Source organism: Vanessa tameamea, chromosome 10 (assembly GCF_037043105.1).
Source record: "Vanessa tameamea isolate UH-Manoa-2023 chromosome 10, ilVanTame1 primary haplotype, whole genome shotgun sequence".
Lineage (NCBI taxonomy): Eukaryota > Metazoa > Arthropoda > Insecta > Lepidoptera > Nymphalidae > Vanessa > Vanessa tameamea.
In genome coordinates this window covers 10,908,517-10,922,042 of record NC_087318.1, presented here as the reverse complement: position 1 = coordinate 10,922,042, position 13,526 = coordinate 10,908,517, and the positions used below count along the sequence as shown (strand labels likewise).

Below are 13,526 nucleotides of genomic sequence, written 5' to 3'. Positions count from 1 at the left end.
AGAAATTGAACGAAACGAATGAAACCTTAACCTCATTAGGTTCACCCCGTATTTGTAATGACAAGTGTGAACATGAACGACTGGGAGTTGTGAGACGTTGGCGTAGCATATTGATTGAGAGCGATAACAACTTGGGAATTTTAATGCTCTGCGTGCTCTGATTTCACCCGTCTGAGCTATTATTATAAAAAATATATGAAGGAAACCAAGTTACTGATAGTTTATCTGCTGGCAGTCTCTTAACTTCGGAAGGTATTTTCAAAGATTGTAGAAATACATATTTCTTACTAAGTATCATCTAAGTAACAAAAATACGAAATGTTTAATGTTTATAATTCGTCGGACATGAATGTTCAGATTATAACATAAAACAAAACGCAGACGGAGCGCAAAAAAATATTCAAGTGAAGCAGCGAAATAAGCGAGCGAATACAAAATCAAAAGAGAATACAAATTGCGAGTGATGCAAAATGGCGCGTCTTTTTTTTTACATTAAGGGCTCCCTTAATGTAAAAAATTTTAATTTTTCCCTTTATTACTTATAGAGGACGTATTAATTATTGTTTATAATAATTTTGTAATAACAAATATTCCGGAATTCTACATTTACTTTTTATATTGTATTCGATTTTGTTGCTTCCCATGACTATTCCCTACGCTCCGTCTGCCTTTATAGTCTGTTCTACAATCTGATCCTGAATGCATAGGCTACATACTTTAAAAAAAATAGGTTAGTTTTTAAAAACATCACGTGCAATAAATACGAAGGTAAAATAAATTTGTATGATGGGTTGGTATGGCTTGGTACAAAGCCCCTCTTACACAGACACCCGTATAAAACTTCGGACACACTCCCAAGGGAAGCGACTCCGATATTAAATCTTGCTAATATTATAAATACGAAAGTTTAAATAAATGTTTCTTACTAAATCACGTCAGAGCGACTGAACGGATCTGAATTAAATTTAACACAGAGATAGATAGAGTCAAACTACTTATTACACTTACTTATTGATGGTCAAATTAAACACTACCACCGGTTCGGAAAAGGAAACACCCTGACCTGAGAAGAACCGGCGAAAGAAACTTAGCGGGTATTTTTTTTTTTTTGTCAAAATTATTAAATACATATACTGAATATGAATAGAAATAGCCAGGAGGCGATCGTTTCATTCCCAAGGTGTGCTATCAATCATAAACTCACTAATTGTATAGTAACCTTTAACGCCCACAAGTGTAAAATTTGGTAACAGAAGCATTTTGATCGCTTTCTGGGATCATGTTGAAGAACCGTATTACCTTATGACGCTATTAGGACTAGCACGTGGAATACTTTTTATTCCGATCTGAATTCCTTCAAACCGTAGACGGAAACTAGTAGTATTATACTTATATTGTATAAAAATCGACAACATCTACATTATTTATTAAATATTTTTGAGGTTAAGTAAATGTCCCGAAAACACGTTACCCTCTGTCCCAGGCAATTTTCTCCAAATGTAGTGGAAAATACAATTGAACAATTTGGTACTCCATAAAGAGTTAAATGACTCAATCATGGATGTATACCATATATAAACGAATTCTGATTTTGGAGGTAAATATACTTTACAGCAGCATGTTTTTATGTATATAAACTTGTTTCCGTTCGCGACTTTGCCCCCGTGAAGGGAGATAGTGGTTCAAGATTATTCCAGACTATATTTATCTCTGTGCCAAATTTCGTACAGGGATCTGTACGTTCATCCATTCTGTGTTTCATTAAAAAACATCCATTAAAATTACGCGTTTATAATATTAGTAATATTAAATAAACGCATTCATTATAATATCCACTTGTAAAATATATTTTCAATCAACTTACTCTGTATTAAAGATTGATGCTAAATTAGTTTCGGATTAACTTGTATATTGTTTGATATATTTTTAAAATTATTAAACTACAAACAGAATTTGTAATCATTTACCATTAAGTTTGAAATGGCAAGTCTCGACAGAAATAATATTTAAGATTCTAGCATTTAACCGATGATGTAAGTGGTGTCGTAATTAATTATCTCGTTGACGTTGATTAATCTACTAGCTGGTCATGTAAGTTGTATTCTAAATATGTATTTATTTAACTAAAACTGAGCCGAGATGGCCCAGTTGTTAGAACACGTGCATCTTAACCGATGATTTCGGGTTCAAACCCAGGCAAGCACCACTAGTTTCTTGTGCTTAATTTGTGTTTATAAATCATCTCGTGCTCGGCGGTGAAGGAAAACATCGTGAGGAAGCCCGCCTGTGTCTAATTTCAACGAAATTCTGCCACATGTGTACTCCACCAACCCGCATTGGAGCTGCGTGGTGGAATATGCACCATACCTTCTCCTCGAAGGGAGAGGAGGCCTTAGCCCAGCAGTGGGAAATTTACAGGCTGTTAATAATAATAAATAATAATTAACTAAAAATAATAATCACCGATTTTTTTGTTAAAATTATCTTGAACCACTTCAATTTTAATTTTTATCTCATGATAACGAATTTATTATATATGAACAATGTTATTACGTATAGAAAAGCCACGTTTATAAGTCAGTACAACGTCCTCTGTTAACGAAGGCTGTGTTCTCATTATTTATTCCCTTTAAACATTAGAGATGCGATGAAAGATGCGCTTAGTAAAAATAATTCAGAGTTTTCACAGTGTGAGGGGAAATAAAAATTCACCTCATCACCTGATGAACCCGCGTGGGGTTGGAAGTAGGCCGACGCTCGCGGCTCAACGTACCTGCGCTCTGAATGAGGTTCATGGAACTGAGAAAGGAACGGCATACTTAACCATTAATTACTGAGAGAATAACTAAAAAGATGTTGTTGTAAAATGAGAGCAAAGTTCTTTATAAACTTATAAAGTTGAATAATTGCTAAGAGTAATGTTAAAACAACCCAAAAATAACTATTAACTCTATAACATATAAACAAAAACTAAAGAAACTGTCTATACTTAATTTAAACAATGTACGACTTCTACATGTTTATTTTCTTAAGTTGTTTGAGTCACTGAGCTAATTTTTTTATAGCCAAGCATAAAATAAAACACACTAGACAGATAAATAGAGAATCCAAAAAGCTAGAGTAATGTAATGTAAATTTTACCGTTGCACGGATAAGGACAAACTAGGGCGTTGTGAGTGGTAAGGGCGTTGTAGGGCACTCACCGGTTCCTCTACCAGTTGAATAGCGAGTGAGCCAGTGTAATTACAGGCACAAGGCACGTATTATATCATGACTTCTTACTTAGTTACAGACGCATTGACAGTGTGGTTGATTAATATATTTGTGTATGTATATGCCGATAGTGTCTGTAAGTAACTGATTACTTACTACCGTTAGTGGCCCATTTCAGCAATACCTACTAATATAAATTGCAATATTATATGTGCTCAGTTTGTTTGTATCATACCAAAATTAAAATATAATTTATTAAGTAGGCACTTACGACCGTTTTTGAATCGCCATTTTACAAAATAATTATAAGCATCGGTCCTGAATACAGACTCTATCGAGAAAAACCGACAAAAAAAAACAATTTTTGTTCCAAATTTTATTTTACTTCTAATATAATAATAGATTTTTTGTTACTGTTTCTATCAAAATCAAATTTGTTGTGAATATATATGATATTTTTGTAAATATATTATGATGTTAACGTAATTACACTTTGCAAATACATTCCGAAGAGACTCCACTCCTGTCGGGAAGTCTCGCTCTAAGTTTATAAACATCACGAACTCGTTTTCGAAGAATTAATATTCGAATATCTGAAGCTTCGTTCCAAAATTTCAGTTTGCATTAAAATATGACATGAGTATTTTAAAGTGTAATATTTACTCGTAGCGGCCATTTTGTAGGAGTATTTTGGTATTAAGGTTATTCGATATAAAGCGACACTTGCTTAATGGAGTCTGTCCGGAGGGGATCAGGTCTAATGCTGTTGACGTCATATCAGTGAGATCATTCGATATGAAACAAAAATGAGATATATACTCCAATAATTGCCTATCTCTCGATAACATATTGATATATATATAAATATCTGAGGTACAACGCAATTTTAGGAATATTTTACTTTTACACAGTATACTTAATACTGTGTAAAAGTAAAAGTATTAAGTACAAATCAACTACATCTCTCATAAAAAAACAGTTTCTATAAAAACCTTCAGTTGTTAAGAAAAATTATGAACATTTGAAAGTATCTTAGGCATGGTCAGTTTACTATTGACCGCTACAAAAAGTTAGACTCAGATTCCTATACGTAAGATTCCAAACGCAGATTCGACTAGAATAGCCCTAGCTTTTAAACCACTCGTCTCTACGTTTTCGGTCACAATAAATACATAAACTAAAAAAATACCTAATAAGAAATAATCACATTGCAACACTTCCAGGAAGCGTCCTATCACGAGAAAAATATGTCACGCAGTTGTCAAAACCAGTTAAAGAAGCCACATTCTTCACAAAGTATACTTTACCTAGTTTATGTTTTGTTCTAACTGTAAACTTGTTCCACAACTTTTCACTAACACAACACTAAGTGGTATATAAGTATTTATTATTTGTAGTTGCAAAGTTCTGACCTTGTTTCCGAAGAGCGATCGCAAGACAGCGGCTGTATGGAATGTTGCTAATACTTTTGGTGTAAAACGCATTTGTTACTCACAAATCCTTTCGAATTAATTTACCCCTGTCAGTATCTTAATTAGTTGTAGTAAAAGAATAGTATCCTTCTTTCGTCGACAATTACCACAATTACATTTTAAATAAGCAGCCTGTAAATTTCCCACTGCTGGGCCAAGGCCTCCTCTCCCTTTGAGGAGAAGGTTTGGAGCATATACCTCCACGCTGTTCCAATGCGGGTTGGTGGAATAAACATGTGGCATAATTTCATTGAAATTAGACAGATGCAGGTTTCCTCACGGTGTTTTCCTGCATCGCTGAGCACGAGATGAATTATAAACACAAATTAAGCACATGAAATTCAGTGGTGCTTGGCTGGGTTTGAATCCGAAATCATCGGTTAAGATGCACGCGATCTAACCACTGGACCATCTCGGCTCGTTTATTACCACAATTATGACTAAAAAAGTATATTAATGGTTCTCTGAACTTTACTTGGTGGTAGGGCTTTTTGAAAGCCTGTTGGGGTTGGAATCACCTATTCATCGCATCAGCCAGACAGTTATACTTAGTATTGTTGTGTTTCGGTTTGAAGGGCTAGTGAGCCAGCATAACTACAGCCACAAGGGACATACCATCTTACCCTGGTAAGTTTCGCGGAATATTTATGATTTAAGGAACGCTTAACATTTTTTATAGCTTCAGGTAGCCCATTTTCGAGTCAAGTATATTAAAATTATTATTTTATGGTATCGTTATATATCAAATGCAAACCGAAGTAACTATAGTCACATATCTACCCGTGAGAAGTCAGAGCGAGCTGAACAGATATACAATAACTGCCCAAGTGGGTATAATTGTATTTAATTAACTAACTGAAACCAGCCCGCTTCGCTGTGCTATGAGCTTTAAATTAGTGATTTTAGAGAACATTTCACACGAGTTAACTCCTGGAAAGGTCCCAAACGTAAAAACACTCTCATTTTTAACCTTAATTCCCATGAGCTCGACATATTATACAAATAAGCGTTAACACTGTACCACTCTCGCTAGTTGATATTTGTAGCACGATGTTTTACTTTTACAACAATGGTAATTAGAATCCGTCTCGCTTTCGAGCACGATTCAGTTAAAAAAAATTCGCAATTATGCTAACTAGAAATATAGTTATGTAATCGATATTAACTGATTCAATTATCTAGTCTCCAGTCCGAATAAATCACGAGTCGGGCCAATTTTAAATTATTGAGTTTTCCTGTTGAGAAATTCTCCTTAATAAGAGTTAAGTAGTTTCCAGTGTTGCTATTGTTCATGCATCTGATCTCCCTCTGGTTATCAGATTGTCGTCTCAGTTTGATAGAGTGCGGGAATAGAGTGCGGGAATAGAGTGCTCTCATGTTTGCGCACACTTGTGCTCTGTAATGCCTAATACTCAAATGTCTAGTGTTTACTGCCGCTGTAACCCACATCATGACGATATCAATGTAATGTATTTTTGTTAAAATTTCCGTACACTACGTATCACGACACATCCGTCACGAATTCACTCGAAGACTTTTTTCGTAAATCCGAAAAAAAAATCAAATACAATTTTTTTTTATTATTAAATTAAAACTCTCCCGAAAATTTACGTTCCCGTGTATTTTTTTTTTGTTTTAAATTAATTAATGTAATTTAATTCAAAATCTTGTTAATCTGTTAAGCGATTATATAAACGTCCGTTAATTAAAATGTGAGAAGTGTTTTTAAGTAAAATCTGAACCAACATGGAAATATTAATTAAATTATATATATTATATACCTAAATGTTAAAAGTTATCCTACATATTTTTATTTAATGGTTAATATTTTTCATCCACATTTTCACGCAAAACTAAATTGAAATTCAATTTTAAATAATTTTTTCCAACCTCAAATCATTCATCCCAATCCATTGTATTTTGTTTATAAGACCAAATATTTTTTATTACAATATCACAGATTGAAAATTTTGTGAATAAAATCACATTAAGATAAATGATAATAACTGTGATTTTATATTATTTTGTCTCTGAGTTTTTCTTATTCTTTTTCAATATAGTCGGGAAGGTCTTTAATAGGTAGTCTGGCTGTCGGACAGGAATAAATACATCCCATCTATGCGAGAAGCTTAAAGTTGTATAAGACATTTGAATAATTACGATTAGTAGACATTGTACGCAGAGTAAAATATAATATTACAGAGTAAAATAGACTATATTAGTCGTAAGTTCAATATATTTTGGATTAAAAATTGTCCTTCCCTTTTTGTAATGCATAAAACAATATATATAAAACTTATACGAGAAGATGCAGCGCCTTCTAGTTATTGTATTTAATATTATTCCTTCCCGATTTAAATTTTGACGATTGGCGGGACAAGGGTGAATTACATGTTCCTGTTAAAAAGTTTCATTAATTTATTAATAGTAATAATAATAACAAACTAAAAAGTAATAACATAATAAATTTAGCACGATTAAGTTTTCCAGCAGTTTTTCTTGCGGACTGTATAATGTAAATGAGAGATAAAAATTTGTTTAACTCTTGTTAGAATTTTAAAATAACCAATACGGATTGTAGTTTTGTTTTTTACAAAAACTGAAGTAATTTCAAGTTACTTAGATGTTGGTCCAAACTTTGCCAGGTCTGATAGACTTGCTGTCCTTCTTAATTCCGAACAAAAGAAAGAGATAAAAAAAGATTAAATCTGTTTTGCGGTTGTGCGCAATAAAATCATGACAGTTGTCAATTTTGAAACTAACCCAACGATTCTTTAATCTTAGGCTTTACCCGCCTTTCAAAAAGAAGGTAGTTATCAATTTCGCCTAATTTTGATGATTCTTTTTTAAATTATGTGGTCTTTGTAGCCATATTAAAATTTGAAAAATGACCTCTAATTAAAATCTGAAACGGCCATTCATTCAGACGACCCCGCTTGTACACCTTTGTTTAGCTCCCATTGTCCCTCAGTAATCTTAATTGTTAATATGGAGGAAAGTTTTACGTTGCCTTATTTTTTGGTTTCTGTATGATTAAATATACATTTTACTTGGTGTAATTATTTATTGATGATAATTGAAAACTTGGATAACGTAACGGTTGGTATCGGTTGATAATAATGATGCTTAGTTTAAGCAATAGACCAAATTAAATCGTAATTGATCTATTCATAAAAAAGTGCGTGTACTTACGTATCTATATACATTTAATACAATAATAAAATATTTTTATTATGATAAATGTATTTTCTATAAAATAAATCTTCTTAATTAACCATTAAATTAACAATCACTCGTCTTCAGACCAAAAAATAATAATTTAATTTGTGTTAAATAAACATTGTAAAATAAGATATAACTTTAACGAAAGTTAAAATAGTCGAATATATTTCTCTTGTCTTGATCTCGCATAAGGTGTGAAGGTTGTATATTTCGAATTGACGCTTAATTGGCGGTTTTACGAGGAAATTAATCATGTAGTTCTCATATTACACTCATAACACGACACTCTCATCATAAAAATCACTCAAATATTTTTTTTTCTCATAACGCGTCAAAAGAAATGAAACTTCAAAAATCAATACATCATAATATTTTTACTAAGAAATAAAAATATTGAGCTCACACTTTTTAAAAATTAAATGAGAGGATTCTTGCTGGACTTGGAGAGACAAATTTCTGTATCTCGTTTGCTAAAAGTAAACGCTTAACATTTTTATATTATTTGTTTTCACAAGAACTAAAATATGACGTGCCACAAATAAACAAAAATAACTTTAATATATACCGTTTTTTCAACATAAAATAGTTATCTTTATCGTTAAGAAATGATCTATTCGAGAGATGCGTAGTTAACTTTTTCTTAGGTTATTATTAATTTGACGATCTTCAAATCTTACTTCATTTTATTGCTTGTAAATTTTCAACGCTCAATTGAATATCGTTCGGCAGGACAATTTACTCTCTCAGCTTATTAAAATATATTTTTTTAAAAGAAAGCATATAAACATTCAATATAGTCCAATTCTGTCCTCAAACTATAGCCGATCACAATGTTTGGTTTTATATCTAACCCACCCGAAATAAAACACAAATAAACACCTTAACCTTAGCTCTTTATAATATAATATGATAATAATTCTGTAGCGTGTGCTACTCCCCTAGAAAGGCTTATACAAAGCTCTTGCTGTAAATGAATTTAATATTTAAAAGCAAATAATAGCGCCAGTCTCTCTTTTGCTGAATATCGTACAGATAAAATATCTGAAACGCCCATTTATTGAGTGTCGCTGCCGCCGTTCTCCGGACCTTTCTTAAGTCGTATTGAATCAGTTTTATTTTCGTTGCTTGCCAGGGTTGAATTCGTATTCTTGTACTGAAAATTCACGTGTAGCCACAGGGTTAACTCGGTTTATTATTATGTAGTAGGGAAATATAACGGCATTCGTTATAATGATGTCATCATTATCGTGATCTTTTACAATTTTAGGTATACCTAGACGAAATTTATCATTTCTCATGTTCCACACTGACTCATCAGTAACAAGCATTTTTGAAACCAACTAAAACGAATGCCTAAAGCAACTTGGACGATTAAACTGTCAAAAATATTAAAAATCAAAGGCATCCATTAGATTTTCTGTAGCATACGAATCATTTTATTAGTATCCGTTCTAGTCAAAACAGAAAGACTATTCGTGTATTTTATTACAAACATAATTTTAAAGGATAATATTTGCAAGACTTTCAAGGTTAAACTACTGATCTTGAACAAGATTCCCTTTCCAATCCATCAATCCTTTTGTATTATATTACTACACATACTTTCTCCGGGACTGTATATCTGATGTGTACGACATCAAGGACACATGGGTCATCAGAATTGATTGTTCGGTTTAGTTCGACTGACATCACTCCATTATCGTATTTCGTACTCTCAACATTGTACATCCGGCACACACTGAAACACGTATACCATATTCTAATAACAAGACTGGTGTTGCTTAACATGATCTAAGCTATTAATATTATCGACAAACTAACCGCATATTCATTACCACAGACTTTCGATTATGATTTACTGTTTTCCTTCAGAATACTTCTCTTTGACTTACTTTGCTTATACAGTATATCAGACTGCCTCGTTGGTAGGATCGATTAAAAGTTATTACATTTTTCTGCCGAAAATTTTTGAGTAATAGCCCAAAAGCAATTTCAAAATTGGTAGAGGCTGGACCTCTGTCCTTTAAAGCTGTATAATTTCTTATTAAAATGTTATTATTTTGAGGCTGATGTTTGTTAAGCTCGTCCATGATAGATGACATATCTGTAAACTATCAAATAGCAATTGCAGTTTGTATAATTAAAAATCAGAGTAACGGAAAATGTACACCTCCATTACTTTTTTGTATAAGAATTTATAGGTACCGTACTGATCCTTTGATCACATACCGTAACTCCCCTTTTCATTCCCCAGGGATTCATTTCATATTCATTGAGTACCTTACTGGCAACAAAATGTTTAATTTTGTTAAAACTTTTTTTTTCTATCTATAATACTTTATCAAAATATTTTTTGTTATTGTTTCTCAATAAAAACTTTTCTTTTCTTCCTTCTTTTATTTTGGATTGACGGTTCATTGACCGTATTACTTTATTCTTGTAAACAATTGCAAATATGAAATCGGGAATTTCATTCAGTATGAATAATTCAATAATATTTAATTAACATGATATTGTTATATCACAAAAGAAAACTGAGATTTTTAAGCTTCTTCTCGGATGAATATACGTTTCATATTAAATACAAAAGTGCCTGTAAATACCTACTACAATAAAATGTATATTCAATCTGAATTTTTATTTAGTATTGAGGTCCCCTGAATCTATTGTTATTCAAAACTATAAAAATGCTGTGATGGATGCGAAATTATTACATAGAATGTAAGTTTGTCTATATACGTCGAAACGAACCGTAAAATTAGTTTCCATTCAAAATGAAAAATAGTACCGTAGTATTGTAAAATATAAATAACTTTAAATGATATAAGCTTTATTTTACTTTACCTTTTGTTGGAAATCCCTTTGGCATAGTTCAAATATAAGTCTAGTTTGCATTCGCCTTAAGGCCTGTCTCGCGTTAAGAGTTTTGAACTTTGCCTGCAGTAAGCTAAGGAGCCCGTGGAATAGTTATTATGTATTTTGTCAAACGACGAATCTATAATAAATGAGAAAATTTCTATGTTGGTCTCCCTGTTACGCTTTGATGTCAAGTCAAAGTTAAAAATCTTTATTTAGTATGAAAGTGTAGCACTTGCTTATTGATAGTCAAAAATCTACAACCGACTCGAAAATTAACACCTCGGACCTGAGAAGAACCGGCAAAACTCTTCGGGACTTTTTTTTATTTCATTTCAACAAGTATTGATTTCATGTACTAGAACAATAAACATATTTACGTTACTTGAAACAGCCTGGAAGCGATCATCTCATTCCCAAGGTGTGCAATCAACTAAGACTTCAGCACACAAACGCTCTTTACGGATTCTTTTAAAATTTTACAATTGAATAGTTTTGAACGTTTTCTGAGATCCTGTTGTAAAATTGTTGTCACAACATTGCCCCACAAAGGGTTACTAACCCTGTGTAATCCCGTACTTGGAGTAACAAGTGTATTCTTGTTCCTAGTATTAATTGTTTGTACGCCACAATTTCTGGAAAAATCATTTATGTTTTTGCGTACATACATAACATTATCAAAAACAAATTGAGAACCGACAGTCATTATTTTAATTTGTTTAAATTTACATCTTAACGAATCTTTTGGGCTCAGGTTATAGATTGCACGAAAAGCCCTCTTCTGCAATACAAAAATGATGAGATGGCCCAACCACTGACCCTTATTTTTTGAGATTAATGTAACCCGAGGAAGGATAACAACGACAACGAAATTTGTTTCAATTTGGCAGCGTTAAAAAATCTTAATTGAGTTATTAAATTACTGATATCATAAACTATTCAATGTATCCTTCTGCTTTTATTTATGGCTGCAACATTAACACTAACATCAGTTCTAGTAAACAAATTCAAGCGTAGTTCGGTGTTCTTTAGAGCGAGCTGTTTTAGAAGTATCTCTGAAAGACGAAATCAGAAAATAGATCACCTGCAAAACTGGATTTACGGACATGACTAGCAAAATTTGGATATTGCTGTGACTTGAATGAGCTTCGCGTGATAAACTGGTAATAATTGAAGGACGTGAAAATTCATCCTATTTTATTTTTATTTTCACATCTCTATTTACATCTTAGGTACAAGTAAGGCGATGACCTCTAGACTAAAACGGGATCCGAATCTATGCGGAATGCTGAAATACATTTAGATGGTTCAATAACTTTCCTGTCCTGTTTATTCTTAGGTTTAATAATGTGGTAATATTTTATACGATTTTTTTTATTTAATGGAAGAATATTTATGGAGCAATGTACTTTCAATGTATTCCTCGAAAACTGTGTTAGTCCGAAGTGTTGTTGCAGATAAAGCAATATAACATTGCAACTCCACTTTGCGGCAACTCTGATCTGTTGTTGAGCAAGTATTGAAAAACATTTTGCATTCGTTCGATACCGAGAATGTTCCAATTTGAATTTTGGTGTGAATATTGTTTTTCGTAACATGTTTTCGTAACATATTATTATATATTCATGAAATATTATGCTTTTAATTTAATAGTAGATATATAGTTAAAATATTATTTAAAAATAATATAATTTTCTTTGTATTTTTTATTTTTAGCTAGACTGCTAAATGGGCCACCTGGTCGAAGGTGGTGGTGGCCGATTAACACCCTTAATAGATAAATTTTGAAAAAATCTCTTTTAGGCCACTTACGTCCTGTAAGAAATTTCTATGCAAAAATCATACAGCTAAACCCACCGGCTTAGGCTATGCTTTGTATGTCAGTCAGTAATTTTTTTTAATTTTATTAAGTAAATTAGCACACTCATATCGTATTTGATGTTCTTAAGTTCCCTGTACAATTGTAATACCTGTTGATTCAGCCGTTAAAGTTATTATGACACCCTTATGGAGTTAACTAGCACCATTGTAAAGGACTTAATAAAACATAATCCGTAATAACACGAATCTAAACTTAGATATAAATGTCAGTTGTGGGCTATAAATCTTTTGTAAAGAATTAATTAATAATTCTCATCCCATCTCTCAGTCGAAGAACGTCCACTGCTGGACATAGGCAACGACAGGTCTTGTGCAGCCCGAAACCAGCGGCTTCCCGCGACCTTCACCAGGTCGTCGGACCAGCTTGAAGAGCCAACGCTGCTTAAATAATACTTAAATAAGTAGAACCAAATAGTTATGCTGTTGAGTTAACCATTTCTTTCTTTATATTGATATACAGAGTGTGTGACGAAATATTAAATGATTCAATGATCTAAACTTGTTTTGTAAATACAATTCATTGTTTTAACGAGCATAAAAATAATATTATTTTCGTCATCGTTGTCGGCTGTTATACAAATGACTAAGGAAAATAAAAATCGAACATCACGCGGGAGAAATAATGACAAATTCAAACAAACGTTATCCCGTGAATTCGTGAAATGACGTGAGCAGACGACCGTGAACACGAATCTAACTTGACAAATATGTCAAACTGGATAAGGTACTGTTAGATAAATAATACGTTGTTACACGAACTATAAAACATACTATTTTTAATATTATAATAATGTGACTTATCTTATTTATTTTTTTCTGTCAACTGTACTTAATTTTTATGCGATAATTATCTGAAGGGTTTTGCAATACATAAATGTTGCA

General features: G+C 32.4%; 1 protein-coding gene across 1 annotated transcript in view; it reads left to right on the top strand.

The window, feature by feature from the left end:
* Positions 1 to 13,034, top strand: part of LOC113394159 (uncharacterized) — a 166,479-nt gene extending 153,445 nt beyond the window's left edge. The window contains exon 2 of the mRNA XM_064216012.1: positions 12,913 to 13,034. Coding sequence (XP_064072082.1) covers positions 12,913 to 13,034 — 122 coding nt within the window. The remainder of the gene's footprint in view (positions 1 to 12,912) is intronic.
* The last annotated feature ends 492 nt before the right edge of the window (positions 13,035 to 13,526 follow it).